Source organism: Pteropus vampyrus, unplaced genomic scaffold, assembly GCF_000151845.1.
Source record: "Pteropus vampyrus isolate Shadow unplaced genomic scaffold, Pvam_2.0 Scaffold92, whole genome shotgun sequence".
NCBI lineage: Eukaryota > Metazoa > Chordata > Mammalia > Chiroptera > Pteropodidae > Pteropus > Pteropus vampyrus.
In genome coordinates this window covers 2,196,710-2,223,731 of record NW_011888873.1, presented here as the reverse complement: position 1 = coordinate 2,223,731, position 27,022 = coordinate 2,196,710, and the positions used below count along the sequence as shown (strand labels likewise).

The 27,022-nt window shown below is 39.3% G+C and overlaps 1 protein-coding gene and 1 non-coding gene across 5 annotated transcripts in view; one reads left to right on the top strand and one right to left on the bottom strand.

Moving 5' to 3' along the window:
- The window catches only part of CENPU (centromere protein U), a 37,882-nt gene extending 14,927 nt beyond the window's left edge, over positions 1–22,955 (bottom strand). The window contains exons 1-9 of one of the 4 annotated variants that reach the window (XM_023532897.1): positions 22,750–22,955; positions 20,762–20,900; positions 20,337–20,385; positions 13,481–13,598; positions 12,096–12,198; positions 5,824–5,884; positions 5,154–5,390; positions 2,097–2,163; positions 844–952 (exon numbers count right to left, since the gene is read on the bottom strand). In XM_023532897.1, coding sequence (XP_023388665.1) covers positions 844–952; positions 2,097–2,163; positions 5,154–5,390; positions 5,824–5,884; positions 12,096–12,198; positions 13,481–13,598; positions 20,337–20,385; positions 20,762–20,772 — 755 coding nt within the window. In that variant the 5' untranslated portion in view covers positions 20,773–20,900; positions 22,750–22,955. Of the gene's footprint in view, positions 1–843; positions 953–2,096; positions 2,164–5,153; positions 5,391–5,823; positions 5,885–12,095; positions 12,199–13,480; positions 13,599–20,336; positions 20,386–20,761; positions 22,028–22,099; positions 22,168–22,585; positions 22,674–22,749 lie in introns of those variants that run through there. The other 3 variants (XM_011364018.2, XM_023532896.1, XM_011364019.2) reach the window with 3 other exon arrangements.
- Positions 10,153–10,271, top strand: LOC111742381. Its single transcript, XR_002781294.1, has one exon. It is a non-coding gene; the product is annotated as a 5S ribosomal RNA (ribosomal RNA).
- Positions 22,956–27,022: the final 4,067 nt, after the last annotated feature.

The window sequence follows — 27,022 nt, the reverse complement described above, 5'->3', positions numbered from 1 at the left end:
AGACCAAAAGATAAGAGACCTTGACAAAGTTCTAATCTTATTAGTGGAGAATTACAAATTCTGTTTTTTAAAAAAGCAAGAATGGATTAAAAACAACAAAAGCTAGAACAACAAAAAAAAGAAAAACACTATCCTTCCAAATATATTGGTAGTTACAATAAATGTAAATGGACTACAGTCAATAGTTAAAAGGTGCGGACACATTGGATTTTTAAAAGATTTTATAAGAAATAAAGTTTAAGATCAAACAAAAGTTGGAAGTACGAGAAAGTAAAAAGTGTAAAATCTGGCAAATGCTAGCAAAAGAAATCTAGTGACACTATATTAGTATCAAATAAAGTAGATTTCAAGACAAAACATTTTTAGGAATAAAAAAGGTCGTAAGATAAAATGTTCAATCAAGACAGCAATTTTAAACATGATGTTCTAATAGTCTCTAAATATATATGCATAAATTGATGAAAGTATTAGGAAAAAATCTATAAATAATACTGATTCTACATAGATCCAATAATTAGAGAATCTACATAGACTAATTAGAGATTCCCATAATGTGCTACGTCAGAGCCTCAAAATTTCAAAAAACAGGTTATCACCAGTCCATGAAATTTGACAACATATTTAAAATAGAAGGTTAATACAAAAATATAAATTAAAAAGTCACATGTTTGGACATTCAAAAACATACTACCAAATAATTCACAGATTAAAGAAAAAATTAGAAATGTAAAAACAGGTAAAACCAAATAATAATGAAAACATTATATATCAAAAGCTGTGGGATAAGCAAAAGTGCTTCAAGGAAAAATTTATTAGTTACATATGTCACATCAAAAGACTTACTTATATTCTGGGAGAGTTTTCTCAAATGCAGACAAAACAACATCTAACTCCATGATGTCGCTGCTTTTCTTTCCTTTTAGACACCAAATACGTACACAGTCGGAAATACCTAGAACATTAAGGTAAGCCAATTTAATATACTGATTTCAATAATTTGGCTGTAGGTCCAGGGTTCTGAAAGCCTTCAACAAAACTCATCCCATCAAATTGGTAAAAACAGCTCCAGTTGAAGAAACGTGGAAGGAGACATACTCCTCAATCCCAGCAGTCTCTCACAAACCCAACTATACTGTAATTCTGTAACTGCTGTCTCCTTGGTTCTCCCATTTCTGTTAAAGCAGCCTGAAGCACTGCTGCCTTTTAATTACTTTGCTGTGCTCTTATTTAATAGTCTGCCATTATCCAGCGCTACTGGTGATAGAGTTCTTCTTTGTTAACTATATTTTAATTTTAGTCTACCTAATAGGCTAGTTCTAGAACACAGAAAGATTACTCAGTGTATTGATTTAGATAGTAGTAATATATAGTAAGAGATTAAAACTATGGCGCATTCATGAATGAAATATTCATTCATTAAAATGGTACTGTAGAATACTTAGGATATGGTAAAATATGATAAGACAAGGATATGATCCCATTTAGGGTGAGAAAACCTCAGTGAAAAGATTAAAGAGTACAGACAAAAAACATGGTAGTTATTTTGGTGTGATGAATTATAAGTGACTTTATCTTCTTTTCCATAATTTATAAATTTTCTAGAATATTTTTGTAACAAGAAAAATATATAACTTCTCTTTTAAAAAAACTGAAAGAAAGAGATGCTTTATTTTCCTCTGAAACTTTTTCAGTAAACTTTCTGTATCATAAAAATGATGCAAAATAACATGGATGAATCTGAAAGTCAGATTAAGTGAAATAAGCCTTATAACGAGAGAACAATCTATATGATGTATGAAAAGAACATATTCTATATGAAAAATTAAAATGATTTAATGGATAGGTGATAAAGCCAATATAATCAATTTCAATAGTAAAATCTAGGTGGTGGGTACATAAATATATATTGTAAAATTTTTTCACCTTTGTTGTGTGTTGAAATTTTCATGATAGATGAAAAAATGTTACTCCAAAGTCCCATATTATTTTTAACTTTAAGTGGCAGTTTTATATACTTAAAATTTACTACTTGTTAGTTAAGTATTTTTAAATGAAATTCTTGAATGACTGCCAAAGCATAAAATGCTATTCTGTACCTGAGTCTATAGCTTCGCTTTTTGATTTCTTCCTTTTTCCACGAAACATCTTCTTTTTCTGAGTGTTCTACAAAAAAATACAGGAAAGGATTTTACTTTTTTTTTTCTTTTAAAAGGATTAAGACAGTAATATCAAATAATTCTTATTTACTTCTAAGCTAACACATCAGTTATATATTTTATCTAAATTAATAGAAGGAAACATTGAAAAAAATTAAACTGTCTCAAAATAAAAAGTAAATAAAATTTTCAGTTGGCTTTTAACAATGGTTGCCTTGCAAGAAGTTGAACTTTTATTATTTAAAATAACATTGTCTGGAATCAGCTCAATTTTCAAGCTATGACGGAATAGCAGCTTCTGAACTAGCTCCATTGCCATAAACAACCATAAAATGGGGGTGGCGGTTGGCGATTTTATTTAGGTATTGGACAAGAGGCAAACAAGACTAGGAAACTCAGAAAGTGAACTCTGTGAATGCCCCCCACTCCCACCCCCACTCCATGCCGGGGGACAACTTCCACACAACAGCACAACAAGCTAAATCCAAGCAGAGCATGATAATCCTACTCTGCTGAGGAGGCAGAAATCAGAGTACAGCAGCTGAAGCACTTGGAATAAGCTGCTCAGAGAAGAGCAACAGAAGTCCAGGTGAGGGTTCTCCAAAAGTCCGTATGTGTAGGGTGAGACCACATAAAGTTTACCAGAAAGTGGCTATCATGGGATTAAGAACATCACAGGTAATAGAGAACAAGCAATGCTGGGGGAAATTAGATGTAGAAAATGCAGAGACCTCATTAAAACTAGTTAACACCTGTCTATCCAGCTGAGCTTGCAGCAGAGACACTGTGACTTAGAGCTAAGAACCATGATCTAGAGCAGTGGTCCCCAACCTTTTTGGTACCAAGGACTGGTGCTCCTATGAGAATCTAATGCCTGATGATCTGAGATGGAGCTGAAGCAGTGATGCTAAAAATGGGGAGCAAATACAGATGAAGAAGCTTGCCTGCCGCTCACTTCCTGCTGAGAAGCCTGGTTTCTAACAGGCCACGGACAGGTACCGATCTGTGGCCCGGGGGTTTGGAGACCCCTGCTCTAGAGCATGCAGTCTCATACAGGATGATACTGTTCCCAAGGGGGCAAAAACTGAATCTTAGGGGGGGATGCAAAAAAAAAAAAAAAAAAATTACAATGGTTGTAAACCCTTGGAAGGACCCAAGTACCTAAACATAAACAGATATGCAGTATACTTGTGGTATTAAAATTTAATTGGAGGGATAATTAGAAGTAAAAAATTGTCTTAAAAGGCTTCATAAGGAGGACAATAATGAAAAAGGATTGAAAAACAGTGCCTTGGAGTAAAGACTACTCTAGACCCATCCTTCTGAAATCAATATTTGACCAAATTCACAAGGGAGACAGAGACTGGAGGCTGAAGTAAGCAGAATTCTAAGATGATCCCTAATGACTTCTATGACTTCCTCCACTTGAGGAAGGATGGCACCTGTGAATATGATGGGATAGCTGCTTCCTTTATTAGGTACATTATATAAGACTCCATTGTAGCCGAATAAAGAGAGATTGATTCTCTGGCTCCTTCTGAAGATACAAGTGCCATATGTCTAGGACCTGTGGATAGCCTCTAGATGCTAAGATTGCCCCCCAGCTTCAACCAGAGGAAAAACAAGAACCTCAGGCCTACAATGGCAAGCAATTGAATTCTAACAACCTGAATAATTTTAGATTAGACCTTGAGTCTCAGATGAGATTTCAGTCCTGGCTAGCACCTTGATTTCAGCCTTGTGAGATCCTGAGTAGAAAATGCATCTGAGGTAATCCAGGTTGGACTTCTGACCTATAGAAACTATGAGATATAAATGTATGTTGTTTTAAATCACACAGTTTGTGGTAATTTGTTATGTAACAATTGAAAACTAATAGAGAGGTTGAGTCCCACTGAGTTAGAGAGGCTTAGAAAACACCTTAGACTTTTCACAAATCAACCCTAACAAAGGATAAAACCAAACCTACAGGAGTTCAAGATGACCAGCGAAAAATCAAGCTATCTATTAGAATAAAAGTCAACATTATTCAGAAGTTAATAGAATTCAGAATCTCAACAACTTATTAACAATAATGTCCAATACACAAATAGAAAGTACTACATTTAAAATGTTACACACAGAAAATGTGATCCATAGTCAAGACATAAAAAGTACTCAAACAAAACTGACCCTGATGACAGCTCAGATATCTGATTTATGAAAGACTTTAAAGCTGCTATCATAAATACGTTCGAAAAAGTAAACAACCGTCTTAATGATTAAATAGACAAAGAATCTTAGCAGAAAGTATACTAAAAAAAATTTTTTTAGAAATTCTATAACCAAAATGCACATAATGAAAAATAAAAAGTCATTAGGTGGTATTTTAGTTTTTTGTGGCTGCTGTAATAATTACAACTTGGTGGCTTAAAACAACAGAATGTATCTCCAACAGTTCTGTAGGCCAGAAGTCCGAAATCGGTTTCAGTGGGCCAAAACAAAGTGCTGGGACAAAACATATTAAGAGCTTGCCCAAAAGATATTATATGTCAGGAATCTTAGAACACGATTATGACCCAGAAATCTTATTTTAACAATTTTTTCTAACGATCAAGGGTGCGCACAAAGATTTAGCTAGAAATTCATCAAAGCACTTAAAATTGTTTAAATTGCAACTGTTCATTAGAGATGAAATAAACTATGACACTTTCATGAATGAAATGTCAGACATTCATTAAAATATTGTAAAATACTAAATGACAAGAACATGGTGCCACTTAGTATGAGAAAAACTCAGTAAAAGGACTGAAGAGTATAAACCAAAAAACATGGTTATTTTTGGGTGATGGAATTATAGGTGATCTTCTTTCCATACCTTCTAAATATTCTAAAACATTTTTATAAGATATAAAACATCTTTTTTAAATACTGAAGGAAAAAAAAAATGCTTTATTTTCCTCCTAAATATTTTTCAGTCTTTTTTTCCCTCTCCAAGGGGCTGGCAGACACACTTACCAGCTGACTTTCTGTTGCCAGTGTCTCTTTTTCAACAGATAACTTGGCACTAAGAGGTCCCATCTTTTTAGGAGTGCTCAATTCAGCTGATGTCTCTGAACGTTCTGAAGATGCTGTAGCTGGAACAGCTTCATGTTGTTGTCTACTTATTTTCTCTGCTGGCTTACCTTTTATTATTATATTACTTTCTTTAGTGCTGTCAGAGTCATCACTAATGGGCTTGAGTTTTCTTCTTGCCTGTCAAGAAAACAGCATTACTGATTTAGGAAATACAAATGCTTATCATTCTTATTGTAATAGTAGATAACCATAAAGCCCAAATTTCTCATTTCTAAATTTCAAGATTGAATATACAGAGAGATGACAATGTGATTAGTGGATAGGATGGGGAACCTACATTAAAGAAAGCTCCAAATACACTCCCAACAAATTACTGATTTTGTAAATCACAATCTAAACATATAACATGAATGCTAAAATTGACAAGGTACAGAGATATATCTCTGTAATGAAGAACACTTCAGATATAAAAATATTTCACCTTTTAAAATGTACCTTCTAAAACAATACTTTATGAAAAATATTGCTACAGAACATTTTTCCTATTTGCATCCAATCTAAACAGGATATGAAATATCTTACAAATTAAGGAGAGAACACTTCTACATACCTTTTTTGCACTAATTTTTACAGACTCGTTTTCACTTTCTTCGATTTCAGAAGTGTTCGAACTGTACCAAAGAACAAGCTGTCAATATCTTGCATACATTTCATTTTTATTCATATATGTCTTCTATAAGTTGCTTGTCCAACAGGAAAACAAGCTCAATTTAATGAGATTTCCTACTTGTCCTGGGCAGGCTGTCGCCTTCCCAGATTTACTGGTCATCTCCCACATCTTCTCATTCCCAGGCCACATCAATTTATTCTTGGCAGTACTGTCAAGTGTCCCATTAGTGCAGCACCTTCCTCAAAGTAACCGCTTCCAGGTTTATAGGCTATCATTTGGACTAAAAGCTAATCCGCAGACACTAGGCCCATCATTAGGTGATAAGAGAATATTTCTTTTGTCTTTTGAAATGGAAAAAAGTAATCCTAAACTTCTGATGAGATGAGATCTTTCATTATTTTCATTCAATACAACAAATATTTAACATCAGCCTCAAAATGCAAAGTACAGTGAATAAAATTATTTTTTTAAAAGGAAGAGCCTTCTTTTAATGGGTTCACTGTCTAGTAGGAAGACCAAAGATAATGCAGAGTGATGACTTGGCAAGCAATGGACACAGAAGATGTGGATACATGGCTGAAGTAATAGGAAAGACATTATGGTTATGACACGAGTTGACTTTTGAAAACACTTTTCCAGTCCAGGAGAAGAAATAAAGGGAAGGGCATTTTAGAAGGAAAAGTAAAAGATAAAAGAACTCACGTATTCAAGGAACTTGACACAGAATAGACAGTATTTGCTGTTAAAGGGAAGGTAATGCTAGGGAAGAGATCAACAGATATGTCCAGGGAGACGGTGAGGCAGCCGAAGTGTGCTGCTCCTGGCTCCCTACAGTTGGCCCACAGCCTGCAATGCCATGAGGATCCCCCGCAGCATCTTTGTGGGGAGTCTCCAGCCAATACCTAAGCATTGAGAGTACTAGGACCTGGTCATTTCTGCTGAATACAGGACTCTTCAACAGGTCATCTTTTCGCTAGAGCTCCCCAGGGGGCTGGTCAGAACTGTGAGAGTTTACACAGCACGGTCTGAGGCCATCTCTGCCCAATCGTGACTCTTCTAAGTTTCAAAGGTATTACTAATAAACCACCGTTTCTTAGTCAGCCTCTGTATCTACTTACCCAAGATCCAAACTGGCACAGAGGCTGCCTATGCCATGCATACAGGCAGTGAGGAGCCCTTAAAAGGTGTTATCTCACTCTCACGAGATGAGACTTGCATTTTAGAAAGATCACACTGGAAGCTGTGTGGATGGGTGGATGGGAGAACAGAGGAGAGAGTACAATTTCAGAGATAAGGAGACCAGGCAGGAAACTACTGCAGGGATGCTGGGGAGAGTAGCTGGTGCATAAACTATGGCAGCTGCAAGGAAGTAGCAGGGGTATGAAGAGGAAAAAAGTGGATTCTCAAGGTAGTCACAGGCCAGAATAGGATTGGTCAGAGAATAGAAGATACCAAGAATGATTCCCAGATTGCTTTTTTGGGTGACAGTGGGACCTGTCAACCTGGAGAATACCAAAGAAGCTTGTGGACACTGGATGGAGAAAAGAACTAAACTTGGTTTTGCCTTTGTCAAGTCTTTGGGCACCTAGGGAAATGACCAATAGGCAAGACATCTCAGGCCTCAGGAGAAAGGCTGGGTAAGAAACAGACTTGGGGACAGTGGCATATGGATAGTTAAAACCATGAGAGCAGTACTGAGAATGGGTGGAGAGGAAAGGGCTAAAAGCAGAATCACCTACACATAAATAGGAGAGGGCGGGAAAAGATCAAGGAATGAAGAAATGAACATCCCTGGTGAGGATTTGGGACCTGGGTGCTGATGCTTCCATGAGTCCTGGGAAATGCTGCTGACCTCTCTCTGCACTGCATCCCTTCTGCCCTGACTTCCTTTTGTATCCATACACAAACCCTGTTTAACATAAGGAAATAATGCCCTTTGTCTGGACTTATCACACCACCAAAAGCAAGATTATGGAGAATGTCCCTACTATTAAATGCAATGCGCAGGTTCAGTCCTTACCTTGCTTCTCAACTGCATTCGATCCTCCTGAAAACACACACACACACACACACACACACACACACACTCTCTCTCTCTCTCTCTCTCTCTCTCTCTCTCTCTCTCTCTCTCTCTCCCTCCCTCCCCCTCCCTCCCTCCCCCTCTCCCCCTCCCCCTCCCTCCCCCGCTACTCCTTTGAACACACACTCTCCCCTCTCCCGGTTTTCTTCCTACCCCTCTAGCCACGTTTTTCCCCCTCTCCTTTTTAAGCTCCTTCTCCTCTACCCAGACAGAAGATATCAGGTATTCTTGAGGGTGTGTGCCAGGTCACTGCCTTCTTAGGCTACAGTCTCTCCCTGTGACCTTTCATCCATGCCCACAGCTCCATACCACCTACATGTAAACAACTTCAGTTTGAACTCCAGCCTAGCCCTCTCCTCTGAGCTCAGACCTACGTATGCAACATTCTCTTTGATATCTCCACACCAAATTCATGGATGTCTATTGATAATAGGGGTTACTCAATCTCCTAGTAACCCCTACCTTAGTCAATAGCACTAGCATCAACCCATTTATACAAGCCAGAAAGCCAGGAGGTTGTCTATGATAGCAAACTCTCCCCCACCATCCTACATCCAACCCATCACTAAGCCCCACTGATTTGCTTCCTAATTATTTCTCAAACCCATCCATCTATCCCCACCTGTTACAATTACCCTAGTCCTCCATGCTCTAGATTTATAAAACAGCTTCCAAACTGGTCTCTCCACTCCATTCTTGCCTCTCTCAAAACCATTCTCTACACAGGAGCCAAACTGATCATTTTTAAATGCAGACCCAACCATGTCACCCCTGCTTAAGATAATGACAAAACTCCTTACCAAGTTATTAGCTAAGACTGGCTATGGCCACAAATGGTATAAAAGACACTTCCCAAATGGCTTAAACAGGATATCTTATTTCCTTCTCAACAAAACTTCAGAGGCAATTCAGAAGCCCCACCATCAGCGGAAATCCTTCTATCTTACTGCTCCATTTTCTTAGTGCACTGCCCCATGGTCCAAGATGGTTGCTCGAGCTTCAGCTGTCACATTCCACCCCAAAAATAAGGAAAAAGGAAGGAGCAAAGAAGGGCACACCCCTCTCTATAAAGATACTTCCAGAAGTTTCAGATACCTCTCTCGCTAAAATTTAATCATATAGACACTTAAGCTAAAGGAGAAGCTAGGAAATATATTCTGTATTCTGACAGCCACGTACTCTGCTAAAATCAAACATTTTATCACTAAGAAAGAGGGAAGACACCGGGTTAAAACTAGCAATCTACCAACCATGACATTGAAAGTAATTACCATCTGGCAGTGTGTTCCCCCTCTTCATTCTTTTTACTCTGGGGCATTCCAGATTTTTACAGTCCCATGAACTCACCAAGCTTCTTCCCACCACACCTCATTTATACATTGCTATTCACCTCATATGGAATGTTCTTCACCCCACCTCTCACTAATCTAATTCATACCCATATCACACACTCTTCCCATGTGATTTGTTAGTGATTTTTCATTAATATTTATTGCCCCATAAGCTCTATGAAGACGAGGATTATGTCCATTTTGAGTTATTGTCAACCCAGAGCCTAACACAGTACCTGGTACTTAGTGCTCAATAAATGCTTATTGAAGAAAATATCAATAATAAAAAGCTACCATTTGAAAGTTTACTATATGCCAGCCTGTTTTAAGAGCGTAAGAGGATAAATTCATCTTAAAACAATTGTATAAGGTAGGTTGTATTATCATCTTACTTTCCAGATGAAGGAATCTAGAAGGTAAATGTCTAACCACTATGCTGTACACCTGAAACTAATATTGAATGTCAACTGTAATTAATCTTTTTTTAATTAAAAAAAGGAAAAAGTTGAGTCTATACCTTACACCTTACAAAAGGATAGAAAAGATCAAAGATTTCAATATCAAAATGAAGCACAAAAGTTCTATGAAAAGAATGATTAACTGTGAATCAAAATTTCTAAACTCTAAAAGATTAATAAATGTATCAATGCATCTATACGAAAAAGAAAAAAAATTCTGTGTAGTAAAAAACATCTGTCCAAAGACAGCAGACGGACAAACTAGTAAGAAAAAAAACCTATTAAATAGGGTTAATTTCACTAATGTTTACATGAAGTCATGGATATCAAGAAGAAAATGACCAACATCTACTAGAAAAATTGAAAAAGGAGATAAAGAATACAGAAAAAGAAATTTAATGTCTACGGCCATGCCACCCTGAACGTGCCTGATCCCATCTGATCTTGGAAGCTAAGCAGGGTTGGGCCGGGTTAGTACTTGGATGGGGGACCACCTAGGAAGACCAGGTGCTGTAGGCATAAAAAATAAAAAAATAAGAGATTGTAAGCTGACAAGGTTCTTGCAATCTGTGAGGTAAACCAAGGGTTGCCTCGCCTGAAAACAAAAAAAAGGAAAAGAAATTCAAGAGCTTTTAAACATATGAAGAGATGCTGCTCAACACAGTCAAGAAAAAAAACTAGAACTAGATTGAGACAGATCAAAAGTGCTATCATCTTAGCAAAAATCTAAGCCTGGTATCACTCTGGTAGCAATATGGCAATAACTACACAGATTTCATTTGACTCAGGATTTCCTGCAATGAATATATTCTATAGATATACAGGCACGTGTGTGAAATGGTCTGTGCACCAGGTTACTGACTGCAGAAGACTGGAGACAACCCAACTGCCTGTCAACATGGAACTGAGTAAATAAACTATCCATACCCTGGAATATCTGCAATGTGAAAGGAATGAGAAAGGTCCACATATACTAATACGTAAAATTTCCAAGATATTTTAAGTGATATGTTAAGGTAGGTAGAAGGTATACTACCTTTTCTAATAATAAAGGTCAAAATGTGTATTCTGATTTACTTTTCTGTGCAAACAATTCTGAAAAGGACATATAAGAAATTAATAAAGGAAGAGATGAAAAAGTGGGTGCAGGAGCTAGGTTTTGGTAGAGAAGATGACTTTTATTAAAACCTTTATATTTTTAAACCATCTGACTGTGTTACCTATTCAAAAAAATTCCTTTTTAAAAATTACATTCACTGCTGTTTAAAATGAAGTGTATGTTTTTTCCAAATATTTGGCTTTTATTATTTTCAGTAACGTATAAAAATTTGAAGTCTCTGCAAATACCATAAAACTTCCTTCATGCAGATAATCTCAGAGACTTCCTAATTTAGATTTCTGCCTAATATTTGTTTTAAAAATGCAGTTTTGCTACTTTCACAATATATTCAAATAACTGGGAATGACCTATTACCTAATCGAAGTCCTAAAGTCAAGGATCTGCTCTAGCTAGTAATTTATAATTATTACAGTTCTTCATTATATAATTTGTTCTCAAGTTTTCTTTATGGAGTCATTTTTACATGACTTACCTGACCATATCTTCATATAAATTTGCAAAACGCAAACCAATGCTCCTTGGGGACAACACATCTGAAGTAGACAACATATTTGTAATGACCAGCCTGTCTCCCCTGCCCTCACCTTGTACTAAAGAACATCTCTTTTGTGATAGAGAATTTGAAAATTAAAGAGACCTCTGAAAAGCACTTAAAAGCACTTTTCTTATGCTAAGAAAACCATTCTTTCCCTATTTGTTTTAGCTCAGGCTAAACCACCCTCACAGGCAATGTTTTCTATGATAATCAGGTATCAATTGTAATTTTTGGTTATTAAATTAGACTTTATTTTTATTGACATATAACTGACATATAACATGTTTCAGGAACAATGTAATGATTCAATATTTGTATTGCAAAATGATCACCACAATGAGTCCAGTTAACATCCCTTACCAAACAGTTACAAAAGTTTTTTTCATGTGATGAGAACTTCAGATCACCTCTCTTAGCAACTTTCAAATATGCAATACAGTATTATTAACTGCAGTCACCATGCTGTACATTATATCCCCATGACTTACGGAAATGTGTACCTATAATTAATTATAAATAATGTCAATTTTTGAAAAATTAAGTTTTGATGTATCAGTTCCCTTAAGGAAAAACATAAGTTGGCCCAAAACATCTTTTAAAAACTTCAGTTTTATATGATTCTATCTTAAAGAGCTCCTCAGAAATCCCATTGACCATGAATAAATAACTGCTTGAAATATAACCATACCTTCTTTTCACTTCTTTTCCTTGAGGAGTTGAAGGGATAAATATACAGTGTTTGGAGAGTTCAGCTTCATCCGTATATATAGCAGTGCTGTGTAAAGGAGGCTCTACAAAAGATTAAAAAAAAAAGTGCAACTTTAAAAGTCTGCCTGGGTAGGTTTAAGTTTTTGTTACTTTACAACGGTTTACAAAACAATCTTTGTTTAAATGGCTAACAAAATCAAAATCAATTACACAACCTACTTCCCAAATGTTTCTGATCTCACAGTTCAACAATAAAAAATGTAAACCATTTCACTAATAAATACATGCATATTTATCAATTATAACCTATATCACTGTATTATATAAAAATGTCAAACAGTGAACAACTCTAATGTACATCAACTGACGAATGGAAAACAAAGTGAGGTATATCCGAACAATGGATGAACTATAAAAATTTTTAGGAATAACATACTGATAATACTACAACATAGTTAAGCCCTGAAAATACGACGCTCACTGAAAGCAGCCAGTCATAAATGCCCACATAGTGTATGATTCCATTTACATGAATAGGCAAATCCATATAGACAGGAAGTAGATTTATAGTTGCCAGGGACTAGGAGGAAGGAGGAATGGGGAATGACTACTAATGAGTACACAGTTTTTCTTCAGGGTGATTAAAATGTTCTAGAATAGATAATGGTGATGCTTGCACACTTAAAAAAAAAAATTTCAGTTACAGTTTACATACACTATCATATTAGTCTCACCTGTACGACATAGTGATTAGACATTTATACAACTTAAAAAGTGATCACTACAATGATGGTTGTACAATTTTGTGACTATATTGAACACCACTGAATCGTACACATTAAATTTTAAGGTAAGGGAATTACATTTTCATTTTTTAAATTATGTGATTTCTTTTAGATTGAGATCTTTTCCATTTAGATTTTTTTTATATGAGTAATTAAAACATTTTTATCAAGGAACATAGGTGAAGCTCTCTCAGCAGCTCTCCTGAAGCATCCTTTGCCTCCATGTGTTTAAGAAAAGGGAAAATTACCCCTCTTCTTCTCCCTAAATTAAAGCCCCTTATTGAATGACTCTATTGGTGGTATGGAGTGAGAAATATCTTATATTGTTGTTATAGATACTATAATAGGTGTCCTAATAAATGCTACTAGCAGAGATCTACAGTAATGTTTAAGAGTTCTTAGTTCTGATGTACTTAGAAGTGAGAAAAAATTATTTCAAATTATTAAGAACTCCCCAGAATATTATATTCATATGCAGCTGATTTTTATATTTGAAGACATTTCCATATTTTTATTAGTAACTAGCCTCAATGTTATTGCTTAAACTAAAGTTTTTAGCATAAAGATTTAAAATACTAACCAAAGGTTTCATAAGGTTCTTCATCATTCTCATTTTCACTCATCCTGCCCAGGCTGGAGATATCAGAATTGTCAGGAAAATCAAATATATCAGTAGGCATGTGCTGATGGCCATCTTCCTACAAGTGAATAAAGCTGAAGTCATTGAATTGGCTTTAACAAACAAGAACATCACAAAATTGATTTACTTAGCAAGGATACTCCTGTTATTACTGCTGGCCAAAGGTGTGATCCTTAATACTTTTGTAGGGTTTTTTTTTTGGGGGGGGGGTAAGGGGGAAGACACAGACTCCTTTGATAATCTAAGGTAGGGGCTGGCAAACTTTTCGATAAATAATAGGCTTTGCAGGCCACAGAGTCTGTATTCTGACTTGATTCAGCCATTAAAATGTGAAAGCACACAGTGATAGTGCAGAAAGAAAAGCATTGCTGTATTGCAATAAACCTTTAGTTACGGACAATGAAATCTGAATTTCATGTTATTTTCACATGTCATGAGATATTTTTCTTTTGATTTTATTTCAACCATTTAAATATGTATAAACCATCCTGAGCTCAAAGGGCTGTACATAAAAAAGGGACAGGCTAGATTTGGCCCAGCTCCTGAACTAGGGAAAGCTATGGGTCCTCTCCCCAGATACATGCCCACATGCCTAAAAGGTCATCAACAGTTTTAAGAGTACCCAGGTGTAAAAATTCCTGACTGAAGGGGAGAAACCAGGGTTTACAATTCAATATACTAATAAGCCTCAGTAAGCTTGCTACCCCAAATCCTTGTGAAAAACTAAAACATACAGAAAGTGGAAAAAAAAACTTCCACGGTAGCTCTGGAAAATATAAAAAGGTAACATTAATAGATGAGGAAATCTGAAAGATATAAAGAAGATGGAATAAAACAGACAAAACAAAAACTTTACCACTCACAGACTTTCACTGAAAAAATATTCATGGAGTTTTTGGGGGAAGAATGCCAAAGAAAAGGTGTGGACAGATCCCTCTGTCCTCCTGAGGCAAACAGGCCTCCAGCACACAGCTCCCTCCAGAGGAGGGAAGAGGGCAGGAAAGTTGAAGAAATCCATTCCAGGCACTCTGGACTTTGGGCTAAAGAGGGCTGGGAGCAGGGATGAAGAGCGCAGAGAAATCCTTCCCAAGCACGCTGGACTTCAGCCATCCAGGGCAGAGCTGAAAGAAATCTATCCAAAAAAAAAAAAAACAAGCACCCTAGGGCCAGGTGGGAGCATAGAGCTGAGACCTCTGCAGAGGCATCCCTAGGCCTCCCAGATAGAAGAGCCATCCTCTGAAGGCTGGGGTTAGGGCAGCAGGCAGAGCGAGACCACACCAGACAGAAAGCCAGGGCAAGACAGAGAGCAGATGGAACTCCCAGACTCCCCAAACACTGAAAACAGCCACTGTCCTACATCATCTCTATGTACTGCCAGCACCAACTGGACAAGCCCTGGAAAATAATCTGAATTAGCTATAAAGAGTGTTAAAGAAATGGGGAGCCGCAGCGAGAACCGCTGCAGAATGTCAGGGGTTAAAAACCAAGTGTACTTAAGGAGGTTGTCCAGGAGGCAGCTGGAGGCAGCTGGAACGGGAAGTATGTGGCCTAAGGAGGATGCTGAACGTTCCTTGATCCGTTTGAGAAGACAGGAAAAGGATGTTTTATCTTGAATTCTCTGTAAGCTTGCAATTGTTCACGTAGCAATCACTGCAAATTCTTTGCTACAGTTTCTGTATAAATATAGCCTGAGAAGTAAACTCGGGGACACAGCTTGATTCTGTGCTCCCTCCTGCAATTCTGTCTTCTTTCTTTTCCTCAGTCCATGCTCTCCCTTTCAGGTACCCTCAATTACTTTGTCGGCTGGCTTCCGACAAGTGGCGCCCGAACAGGGACCTGAAAACGAGGGATAACAGCATAGGACGTGCCGCGGGGTAAGGTGTGCGCACGCGGAATCTGAGGGACCTAAGAGTCCTGTAGGCAGCCTATTGTAAGTATGCGGGAGTTGTATATAGTATACTGGCATTATGGGCCAGGGTAATAGTAGGGTATTGTTTGTACATATGCTTAAGAACATGCTCAGAGTTCGTGGAGCCAGAGTGAGCCAACAGCAACTTTGTAGCTTTTTAAAATTTATAGAGGAAGTGTGTCCTTGGTTTCCAGAGGAGGGGACTTTAGAGACTTGGAAATGAGTAGGGCTTAAGTTGCAGGACTATTATGATGTACATGGCCCAGAAAAGGTTCCTGTGGAAACTTTTGGGCTTTGGTCCCTGGTCCGAGACTATCTGGACCCGCCACATGAGAGGGACAAGTGGCGAGAGCATGGCGCCCCGGGCCCTGAGGCCTCCTCTGAAGTAGAAGGCTCCAATAGTAAGCCTCAGGATGAGAGCAAGCCCTCAGCACCACCTGATGAAGGTTTAGGTGCGCACTATTCTTCCTTGTTTTTTGGGGATGAGGAAGATCCTCTCGACCCCGGGGATGCGGCTCAATTAGAAGAGGAAGCTGCTAGGTACCATGGGGATGATGGCCCGCTGCCCTTTGCGGCGTTTGTGGATGATTCGTCGGGAGGAAAACAGATAGCAAAATTGGAAAAGAAAATAGAGGCATTGACACAACAATTAAAAGCCCTTAGCTGCGGGTCACCAGTTGCGCCCCGCCCGATTCCCGTCTCACCACATGGCGGGCCACCTCGAACACCTACTCCTGCTATGATAGCTCGACTGGATCCCCCTTTGGTGAATATGAAAAAAGAACGACATTTGACCCCTTTAAAATTACCTGCATCTACCACCCCACTCTGTTCAGGGTTAGAGCAAGGCCTTCGACAGGCAGCTGCTGCTGGAGAATCCACTCCTGGGTTCTCCTTGATGGCTTTTCCTGTTTATGACACACAAGACCAGCAAGAACAGGCCCAGAGGGCAAATAGACGTTACCCTACATACCTGAATTTGGCCGCTTGAAATATGTTCATGTTGCCATCGATACTTTCTCGGGATGCCTATATGCCTCGGCTAGAGCCGGAGAGGCTACAAAGCATGTTATAGCTCATTGTTTGGCTTGCTTCGCAACCTTGGGCATACCTTCTATTATTAAAACTGACAATGGCAGTGGTTATACTATTAAAGCTTTCCGCACCTTTTGTTCACAATTTAATATTGAGTGCAAAACGGGTATCCCTTATAATCCCCAAGGCCAAGGTGTCGTTGAGCGTGCGCATAGCTCCCTCAAAAATCAGTTGAAAAAAATAAAAAAGGGGGAGCTGTACCCTCTGTCTCCTCTAAACTCCCTGAAACATGCCCTCTTTATTTTAAATTTTTTAATTTTGGATGCCCACGGGCGGTCTGCAGCTGACCGATTTTGGCATCCCTCTACTTCTCAACACTATGCTCTAGTAAGGTGGAAAGATCCTCTTACCGGGTCATGGAATGGTCCCGACCCTGTGCTGATCTGGGGTCGAGGACATGTCTGTGTTTTTCCACAGGCTGAAGATGGGCTGCGATGGCTGCCAGAGAGGTTGGTCCGCCTTGCAAGTTCTTCCGACCGCCGTGATGCTCACCCTGTTCTTACTGACCTTACCAGCGGTAACTGAGGGAGTTACATTGGGCATATATTCCTGAACCTCCAGTGCTGCATCCTGCTGTATGGTCTGGACCACAAGTTCGAGTTTTCTCTAGCAATGCAGAACTTTTAGGACTGCCATTGGCCATGGAACAGCAGTATGTATATAGCAATTTCAATTTCACAGGATCAGCAATAGGCTTGCCTATTTGTTTTTTGCTTAATTCTATGTCCCAACTGGGATGTTTAAACACTACAGGCCAGTCATGGCCTCAGGATCAGAACAATGATGCAGTTATTGAACTAGGGGATCCTGATGGAAAACCTGTAGGCATCAATGATACCATCCCCTTTGAACATTGTCATGGGAAAGGACACGTGCAGGAAGGCGCCGTGCGCTGGCACCGATGTCGTCAGAAGAATGTTGTGCAGTATCTACTATCAGAAGGCTTTAATGAGACAATGCTCAATTTCTTGCGACTCTCGGGAAATGACACCGTTTTTTCTGCTGGCCTATGGAGAATTAGCTCTGGTGTTTGGCAGACCCATGTTTGGAAGTTAGCAGCTAAAGGAACTAAAGATGGCTTATGTGCAGTATGGGCCTACTGCCCCATTTACCCAGGCAATGTTAGAAACGTTATCTGCAGAAGCCTTGCCCCCTGAGAATTGGAAACAGCTGGCGCAAGCTTGCTTGTCAGGGGGAGACTTCTTGCTTTGGAAATTTGAGTTTGCAAAACAGTGCAAATCTACCGCGGAAGTTAATCAGGGGCAAAATATACCAATTACTTATGACATGCTTGCTGGGGAAGGCCTCTACCTCCTTTTGGCCTATCAGCTGGCCTTTGATCCTGGAGCGTATGCTCAAGTGAATACTGCTGCAAAAAGGGCTTGGTATAAGTTGCCCCCATCAGGGAAGCCAACTGAAGATTTGTCTAAGATCCGCCAAGGCCCTGATGAGTTTCCAGGACTTTGTGGTACGCTTGTTGCAGGCTGCTTCACAGCTTTTAGGGAACCTGGAAGCCAGTTCTCTGCTGGTAAAACAGCTGGCTTATGAATATGCAAATTCTGCCTGTCAAGCAGCAATCAGACCCTTTAGAAAGAAAGGAGACTTAAGTGATTATGTTAGGTTGTGTTCTGACATAGGGCTGTCATATACGCAGGAACTTGCTGTGGCTGTTGCCCTGCTGGGAAAGTCCATGCGGAAAATGTCATCTGACTAGTCAAACAAACATGACAAAAAGATGACGTGATGCCCTCAAAAATCAAAAAAACTAAATAAAAAAGGGGGAGACCTACCCGGTTTCTCCACAAATTCTTTCTGAAGCTCAAAAAACTGAATTTCTGATGCTCAAAACTAATCGGCATGGCCCCCACCCGGTATTAATATGGGGACGAGGGCATGTTTGTGTTTTTCCACAGGATGCAGAAAATGCCAGGTGGTTGCCAGAGAGGTTGGTCCATTTTGCCGCTCCACCAGACACCCGGCAGGATGACCCTAACCTTGATCTTGCTGAGCCTGGCGATGATGGCTGAGGGTACAATTTACTGGACATACTTTCCTGACCCATCTCTTTTACATCCAACAATGTGGCAAGGACCAGATGTCATTGTGAAAGTGAACAACACATCGCTGCTGGACATGCCATCTATGAGGAGGGTGATTGGACTAATTGTTGCAGGAATACTTGCTATTGTATCTCTTATAGCTACTGCTGCCACCGCTGCGGTGGCTCTCTCACAAACTGTACAAACTGCTCATTATGTCAATGATTTGTCTAGAAATGTTACTTTAGCATTGGGAACACAGAAAAATATAGATAGAAAATTAGAACAAAAGTTAGATGCTCTGTATAAGACAGTGGAATACCTGGGTGATGAAATCCAGGGTCGAAAAATTAGATCTCAACTAGAATGTCATGTAAAATAGCATTGGATCTGTGTCACATCTAGAAGATATAATGAGACTAGTCATGACTGGGATTGAGTAAAATATCATTTAAAAGGCATATGGCACAATGCTAATGTATCCTTAGATTTAATTAACCTGCATAAAGAAATACAAGGACTTAAAAATGCTAAACCTCTGCAATTTGATGCTGATAAATTGGTCGCTAAATTTTTGGATCACCTTAAGGGTCTTGTCCCCTGATGGTCTTCCTTCTATCAGCTAGCTGCTTCTGTTTTGACTATAGGGACCTGTGTAATTGTTGTTTTGTGCCTGCTTCCTTCTCTACTAAAATACTTCATTAGTGCTATGATAAAACTTCAGGCCGATCTACATCATGTAAGGCTTCGATATATGGCTTAAAAGATAGACATCTCCCTCCCACGGGGGCTGGTAGTCAAAGACGGGTAAGACTCCCTCAGAGGCTGGACAACCTAAGACAGGGCGTGCATGACGGAATGCACGTACCGATGACGGGTAAGTTCCAGATCTGGTGAGGGGATCACCTAAGACAGGCACAGTCGCCTTGCGCCAGAACCAGGAGGGTTCGGGCATTTAAAAAATAAAAAAAGGGGGAGATGTGGGGAGCTGCAGCCAGAACCGCTGCAGAATGTCAGGGGTTAAAAACCAAGTGTACTTAAGGAGGTTGTCCAGGAGGCAGCTGGAGGCAGCTGGAACGGGAAGTATGTGGCCTAAGGAGGATGTTGAACGTTCCTTGACCCGTTTGAGAAGACAGGAACAAGGATGTTTTATCTTGAATTCTCTGTAAGCTTGCAATTGTTCACGTAGCAATCACTGCAAATTCTTTGCTACAGTTTCTGTATAAATATAGCCTGAGAAGTAAACTCGGGGACACAGCTTGATTCTGTGCTCCCTCCTGCAATTCTGTCTTCTTTCTTTTCCTCAGTCCATGCTCCCCGTTTCAGGTACCTTCAATTACTTTGTCGGCTGGCTTCTGACAACACAGATTTATTCTCAGACTCTACCCTAAAGTAGAATTGTAATGTGAACCAAGTGGAATATTATGAAATCATAAACGATTATTTAAAACTATAAGAGAGAAATGGCTATAAATGAAAATAGCAAAATACAGAAAGTTGTACAGTTTTAAATAATGTCCATTATCCAAACAAAAATAAAATCAAGCTAGGTCCAGGAAAAAAGATTCAAAAGGTTAAAGGTTAAAGTCATTTTCTCCATCTTACTGGAAAAAGTGGAAGAATATACTTTGTCACCACAATAAAACACTGAGCTCACCTAGTGAAGCTTATCAAACTCTGGAGATCCCACATGTTAGTTCTTTTGTATTGTCAATTCTGAGACAACACATTGAAATATAAAAAGATCACTTACACCTTTCGTGGAATGTGTTCTTCTCACAGTGTTCTTTGAATATCTTGCACTATTAAACAGCAAAAATACAAGAGTCAAGAAATATTGTTAAAATAACTGGGAAAAAACCATAAATTGCAACCCTGTCCAAGCACTTTCTTTCCAAATTACATTCTTCATTAGTTGTACTAATAGTGTGCACTCAATGAAATTCAGATTATGACAAAATTGTTTTAGAAAGCAAAACCCATAGCTCATAAATTTAACTATTTTTTACAGGTCAACTCATATCACCTATATATTAAATAGCATACGTCTCCCATTCAGGGACATGAAAATTCCTAGTCCTGCTGCTATTCTTGTCCCTGAAGTCCCAATTAACAACAATGACTGACTGTTTCTGCAGAATTGAGCAAAAGGGAGATACGCCAACATTTATCAAGCACCTGACACCCATTCTGTCCTGTGCTTGGCTCTTGCACGTTCATCTTCTCACTTAACTCTTACAGTCCTCTGAGGTAGAAGTGAATCCCATGTTACAGATGTGTATTTGCCCAAAGCAACACAGCACAGCAGGAGAGAAGCCTGCATTAAAATATGCGTCAGTTCAAATCCACAGCCGGCCCCCTTTCCACCCTGTCTGGCTCCCTCCACTGGGCATTAGGATAAAAGTGCATATTTTCAGCAACCTGAAAGTAAACAAGATGGAACAACAGTGACTAGAATAAGAACTGGAAATCAGAGAGGCAGGAAATAATATTGTCAGTGAATGTACTGAGGACCCGCTGTGCACCAGGTATCACACAGGACACTGGGGGTGCTCAGGTACAATACCTACACGGTCCCTGACTTGAAAACACGCCATGCAGACACCCATTTGTGGATAGCAAAATCGGCGTCTGAACCATTATTTCTTTGAGTAGCTTTTTATTTGATGTAATTTCAAACTTCCAGAAAAGTTACAAGAATAGTATAAAGACCTTCTGCATACCTGTTACTCAGGTTCACCCATCATTTACATTTTGTCTCATTTGCTTCCTGTGTGGATGGTAAACTGGAGACACTGTGCATCTTCACCCCTAAATACTTAGTGTATCTTTCCCAGAAAGGGCCCAGTCACAGTACAATTTCCAAATCAAGAAATATATCACTGATATGATGATCTAATCTACAGTCTATATCCAAATTTCATCAATGCCCCATAATGTCCTTTAAGGTTTTTTCCCCCAGAATTTTTAAAAAGGAAATACAAGAGAATATAAAATGTAAAACTGCACTGGATATAGTATTTTCATAAACCTTGTTATATGTGCACATGTACCAATTGTGACATAAAACTTTACTGTTAACCACAGTAAACAAGAAGTTGGAAAACTGTTTAGAGCTGCAGCTCTCAAACTTCAGGCATCAGAATCACCTGGAGGGCTTGTTAAAACAGATTTAGGCCCCACACCCTACAGAGGGTCTGATTCAGTAAATCTGGGATGGAGTCTGAGCTTTTGCATTTCTAACTAGTTCCTGGTGCTGCTGATGCTGCTGTTCAAAGACATACTTCCAGAACCACTGCTTTGATTCTCAGATCCAGGAAGGTGGAACAGGTAATCACTTCATGGCATTTATGATTCTGGGGTTCAAAGCAGTTAGGTGACTGATCAATGGCCACACAGACAAGTAAGACAAATGACTAGAAGCCAGAATGCATAACTTCTTAACCTAAATTCTTTCCACATGTCTCTTGCCATGTCTGTGCTCAAAAAAAAAAAACAATCAAGTTTCTGTCTTACCTTAGGCTACGAGCAAGGTGGGGCTTCCAAAAGGAGGAAACCTGTGACACCATATGTAAAAATTTTGGTATATGCACACCAGTGCATTTTGGGAGGAGGGATAAACAGCTTTCATGCATCCCAAAGGTAAAAAATGTTTTATATGTAACACATAATTAAAACATGTATGTTATATATATATACACACCTGCATGTGAGAGAGAATATTAAAGCATCAAAAACCACTGGTCGATCAGATCAAATATTTTTGTCTGCTGTGGTTCAAGGCCCCTACATTTTTTCTTCCAATGTCCCAAGGCTGGGACTATAATTACTCCCCTTTTACAAACGTGGAAACCGAGGCCCTGAGTCACTCGGTGCAGGTTTCGCAGTGGCGGAGTCAGGGCGCCTCGCTACACGGCATAGCTCCAAGAGGCACAAACCGCGGCAGGAAAGGAAGAAGATAAAGCTGGTCTGGGGCCCGCGCTGAGTGTCCGCAACACTTACCCCGCGCGCCCCCGGCTCCACGCCCGCCGCCGCGAAGCCATCAGGCCGACTGCTCTCCCGCCCCCGGAGCCAACGAAGCTCCCGCCAAACCCCGCGCCGTTCCGAGCGGCCAATCCAGGCCAAGCGTCTGGCACGTAAGCCCCGCCCCCGGGCCGAGTACTCACGTCGCGGGGCTCGAGGGTTCCGCCCCGTCCTGGAGAGCGAGGGAAAACAGAGCCTGTAAAGTACGACAGCGGAGCTGGAATCCAGGCCTTACAACCAGTGGCTCCCGGTCCCTGGGACGCCGAAGATTTGCCGAGCTTTCACTCCCGCCCGCGCACTGAGCCAGTTTTCAAAAGCTCCAAAGCTCTCGAGCCTCGTGGGCCCGCCCTCGGGGGCGGGGAAGGGGAGGAGCCAGGGACGGAAAGTCCGAGAGCGCGGGCCAGTAAGGGGCGGATCCGAAAGGGGTTGGGGGACGAGCAGGGACCGGTCTCCTGCTGCTTTGGCGTCCGCGCAATGGTCTATTGTAATGCTTTGCCCAGTAGGCAGATTTGGCTTCTGTTCCGCTGTTACCTTAACCAGTGGTGTAACCTTGATATGTTATTTTACCTCTATCCCAGTTTCTTCATCAATGTGATGGCCCCTACTGGAGCTAATATTCTTTGATTCTTTCCTTTCTGTTTAAAAATATATTACCCTGCAAAAGAATTTTGTTGAACCCTTACACCACATCATAAACATGGACTCAAATGGATCAAAACCGTAAACCTAAGCGCTAAAACTATGAAACTTTTAGAAGAAAATAGGGCAACAGCTTTGTGACATTAGCTTTTGCAAAGATTTCTTGGATATAATGCGAAAGCACTGATTGGGATGATGGAAAGTTCTGGAAGTGGATAGAGGTGGATAGTTGTGTAACAATATGAATGAATGTGCTTAAGTAGTGCTGCTAAGTTGTACAGTTAAAAATGGTTAGAATGCTACATTTTATGTATATTTTACCACAGTAAAAAAATTACATCCCATGCATAAAAAGAATATAACATATATGATGTGAAGATAAAAAGGAGCACCCATGTACTCAACACTGACTGGGAAATAAATAATTATCATTGCTTCCAAGCATAACCACTCCTCTGATTTTGTTTCATTCTCATGCTTTTTTACCTGCTATATCCCTAAATAATGTATTAGTTATCATATGCTTCTAAACTTTATATAAATAGTACTTGGGACATATTCTGCAAGTGCTCTTTCTTACTCAAAGCTATGATTTTTATAGATTTATCCACACTGATGCATGTAGCTGATGCATGTTCATTCATTTTCATGGTCTTCAGAATGCATTAAGTAAATATGCCATATTTTATCCATTCTGTGTATGGATACATCAGTCGTTTTCAGCCTTTTCGGTATGACCACGTGCAATGCTAAGCATTCTTGAGTCTTGACGGCGTATGTCTAAGAGTTTCTCCAGGGATAGACTCAGTAGTATTATCACCTTATTATTTAACGACATTTTTGACTTTACATGATAATGTCAATTTTTACACATTATTTTGTAGACTGTACAATTAATTTACACTCGTCAGCAGTATATAAAAGTCCCCTTGACTCCACATACTAGTTGATACTTAGAATTTTTAAGACTTTCAATTTTTTATTTAACTAGTGAATTGAAATAGCATTCTATTGTTTTTGATTTGCATTTCCCCTAAGTTGGTCATCTTTTCATTGTTTATAGGACCTTCCTGATTCCTCTTCAGTGAATGCCTGTTTACGCTACCTAGGATCATTTGGGCAATAGCAATAGAAGGGTAAATCACGTTTGAGGTATTGAAGGTAAGTTCCTTATTGATGGGTAAAATAGGGTTCCTGGAGCCACAGAAAGTTGTCACCCTTAAGTGAATGGGTAGGTAGCACTAATTAATGAGAAAAAAAGCACAAACCTTTTGTGCTTGTGGGTCTGAAAAAAAGAAACCAGTCAGTTGTTAAGAAGAGGTTCAGCACTCAGGATGGAAATAAAAACTCAACCCAAATAGATTTAACTAATAAAGGAATTTATGAGTTCATGTTACTGAAAAGTCCAGAAGTAGGATGCTTGTCAAGCTCAGTTTGATCTAGAGGGTTGAGAAGCCGTTAGCGCTCTGAATCCATTTTCTTGCCCGCTGTATACATCAGACTTTTTCTCAGGCTGGTTTTTATCGCCACTGCCAGCACCACTTGGATTTATTGAGCATTTACTGTAATCTAGGCATTGTTCTGAGGGCTTAATATCTATCAAATTGGTTAATTCTCTCAATAACGCTATGTGGTTGGCACTATAATTCCATTTTACACATGAGGAAACTAAGGAGCAGTCCCACAGGTAGTAAGTGGCTATGCCTGCATTAGATCTTAGGATTCTGGCTCAGAGCTTGCACCTGATAGTGGTTCCAAGCCACACATCTGAATTCCAACATTCAGAGAAAGAGAGTAGCTATGCCCCAACATTCCCAGGATAAGGCCTAAGATTTACTCTAATTGAACCAGCTTTGATGACATACCTACTTATATTAGTCTTCTTCAGAGAAACAGAACCAGATATATATATATTTATCATATATAAAATAAATCTCTTCCTAATGGGATTTTAGAGCTCTTTGTTCTAGGAAACAGTTGTCACATTAAGAAATCTTTAGCCCCTTCCAGCACTAACTCCACCTCAGTTCTACTTGGAGAACAGCCTCTCCTTCCAGCCCTCTGCTCTAGGATGACATGGTGAATAACACTTCGTCATAGAAATCAGTCTCTTTGGTTTGTTTTGTATTATGTTGTACAGCATCAAAGATCTAAATACAAAGGAAAAAAATTATACATGAGATTTATTTTTTATATAAATACGCATAACTTAAAGACCTTCCACACAGATGTTCTCCAGCAAACATTTACAAAAGTTAACAATGACAGAAAGAGTACAGCATAATACAGGAGCGATCTTAAGATAGAAAATGTTAGACATGGCTTCCCCTAAAAGTAATCCACCATGCTAACTAAACTCAGCTTTGTGTTAGTATGCCTAGGGCGGCTGTGAAAAATTAGGGAGAGTGTTCAGGAGGGGGTGAAGTATGGGTGTTGGAAGTGGGGCTGAAAACCCAGGAATGGAGGCAGTGGGGTCCTGAGCCCTTGAGGTTCCTGGAGCAACGTAAGCAACCACAGAGGAAGCTCGGAGAAGCTGGAGAACAGGTGACCACAGGAAGCTGGGGGACATCTGTGTACAGGTCCTTAAGTTATGTAATTACTTAATATTTAACTTTCATATTTAGAAAAATTTTTAAAAACCCTATTGCTTTCATAATACAAATGCAAAAAATAAAGAACTTCAACTTTCTTAGGTCCTTGAGATAAACTTAGTGGTTAGGCCTGGATACTTCTTGTGGAATGGGTTGATGTATATATTAGTTCCATATTTTGGAATTGTTAGTTTGATGTTTAAATGAGAATATAAACAAGAACATTATTATTTCTCTTACAGGACTATCATGAAGATAAGAGGTAAAGAATGTGAAGGTCCCTAGATGTTTAGAGAGCGTATTATTTTTTATTGTGTTTGCTTTTTTCCTAGCGAGCTCTTCTGTTGAATTTTTCTATTCAGTATGTGTCCACTAGAGGGCAGATAAAGAACATGACTGGAAATTTGAAAATGTAATTGGAGACCAGAACTATTTTACAGACATTGTAAATATTGGTTCAGAGTCAGGTCAAGATTAATAAGAGTAGATATCTTAACTGCTCTTGCTCAATTCATTTTTCTCCTTCAGAGAAGGAGCATCATCCTGTTCCCTAATTTATCAAATCCATTCCTTAAGCAAGGCAAAGAGTATGATTTTCTATTGTGGAAAAGAAAATAATTTACTTCTCAGATTTTCCAAATTTGTTTTTTAACTTTCTACAGTACCTACGAGTCATTGGATACACAGGAATAACCCACTAAACGTGGCAGTTCTCATCAGGAAGAAACTGAAGTCGTTATCTGTTTTAAACAGACTAACTGCTCAACATTTGTAATTATGATTCAGCAAAACAAACTCAGAAAGTCCCAGGAGGCAAGGGTGGAACAAGGAAGGAGGAAACCTCTCTTCTTGTATGTTCCCTTTAAGAAAAGAGGAAATAAAATTCAGAAAGGGAATATTATTTGGTGTCTGTTAAAAGTGGAGGGCAGAAAGCTTTTTCCATTGTAGCAAATGGCAGTGACATGGGATCTTTTCATGAGTCCCCTGCTTTCCAACATTTTCCTGGCTCCAACATGCAACTGCTAAACTTATTTGCTATGTAACTAAGGTTCTTTTTCCAGACCTCACTGGCACTGCTCCTATCCAAGCTGAAATCACATGGCTAAAAAGGTCTGACCACTACATCATGATGATGCAGTGTCACATGTCTCAGATTCCATTCCCAGCTCCCTGCAGGGCTGAGAGA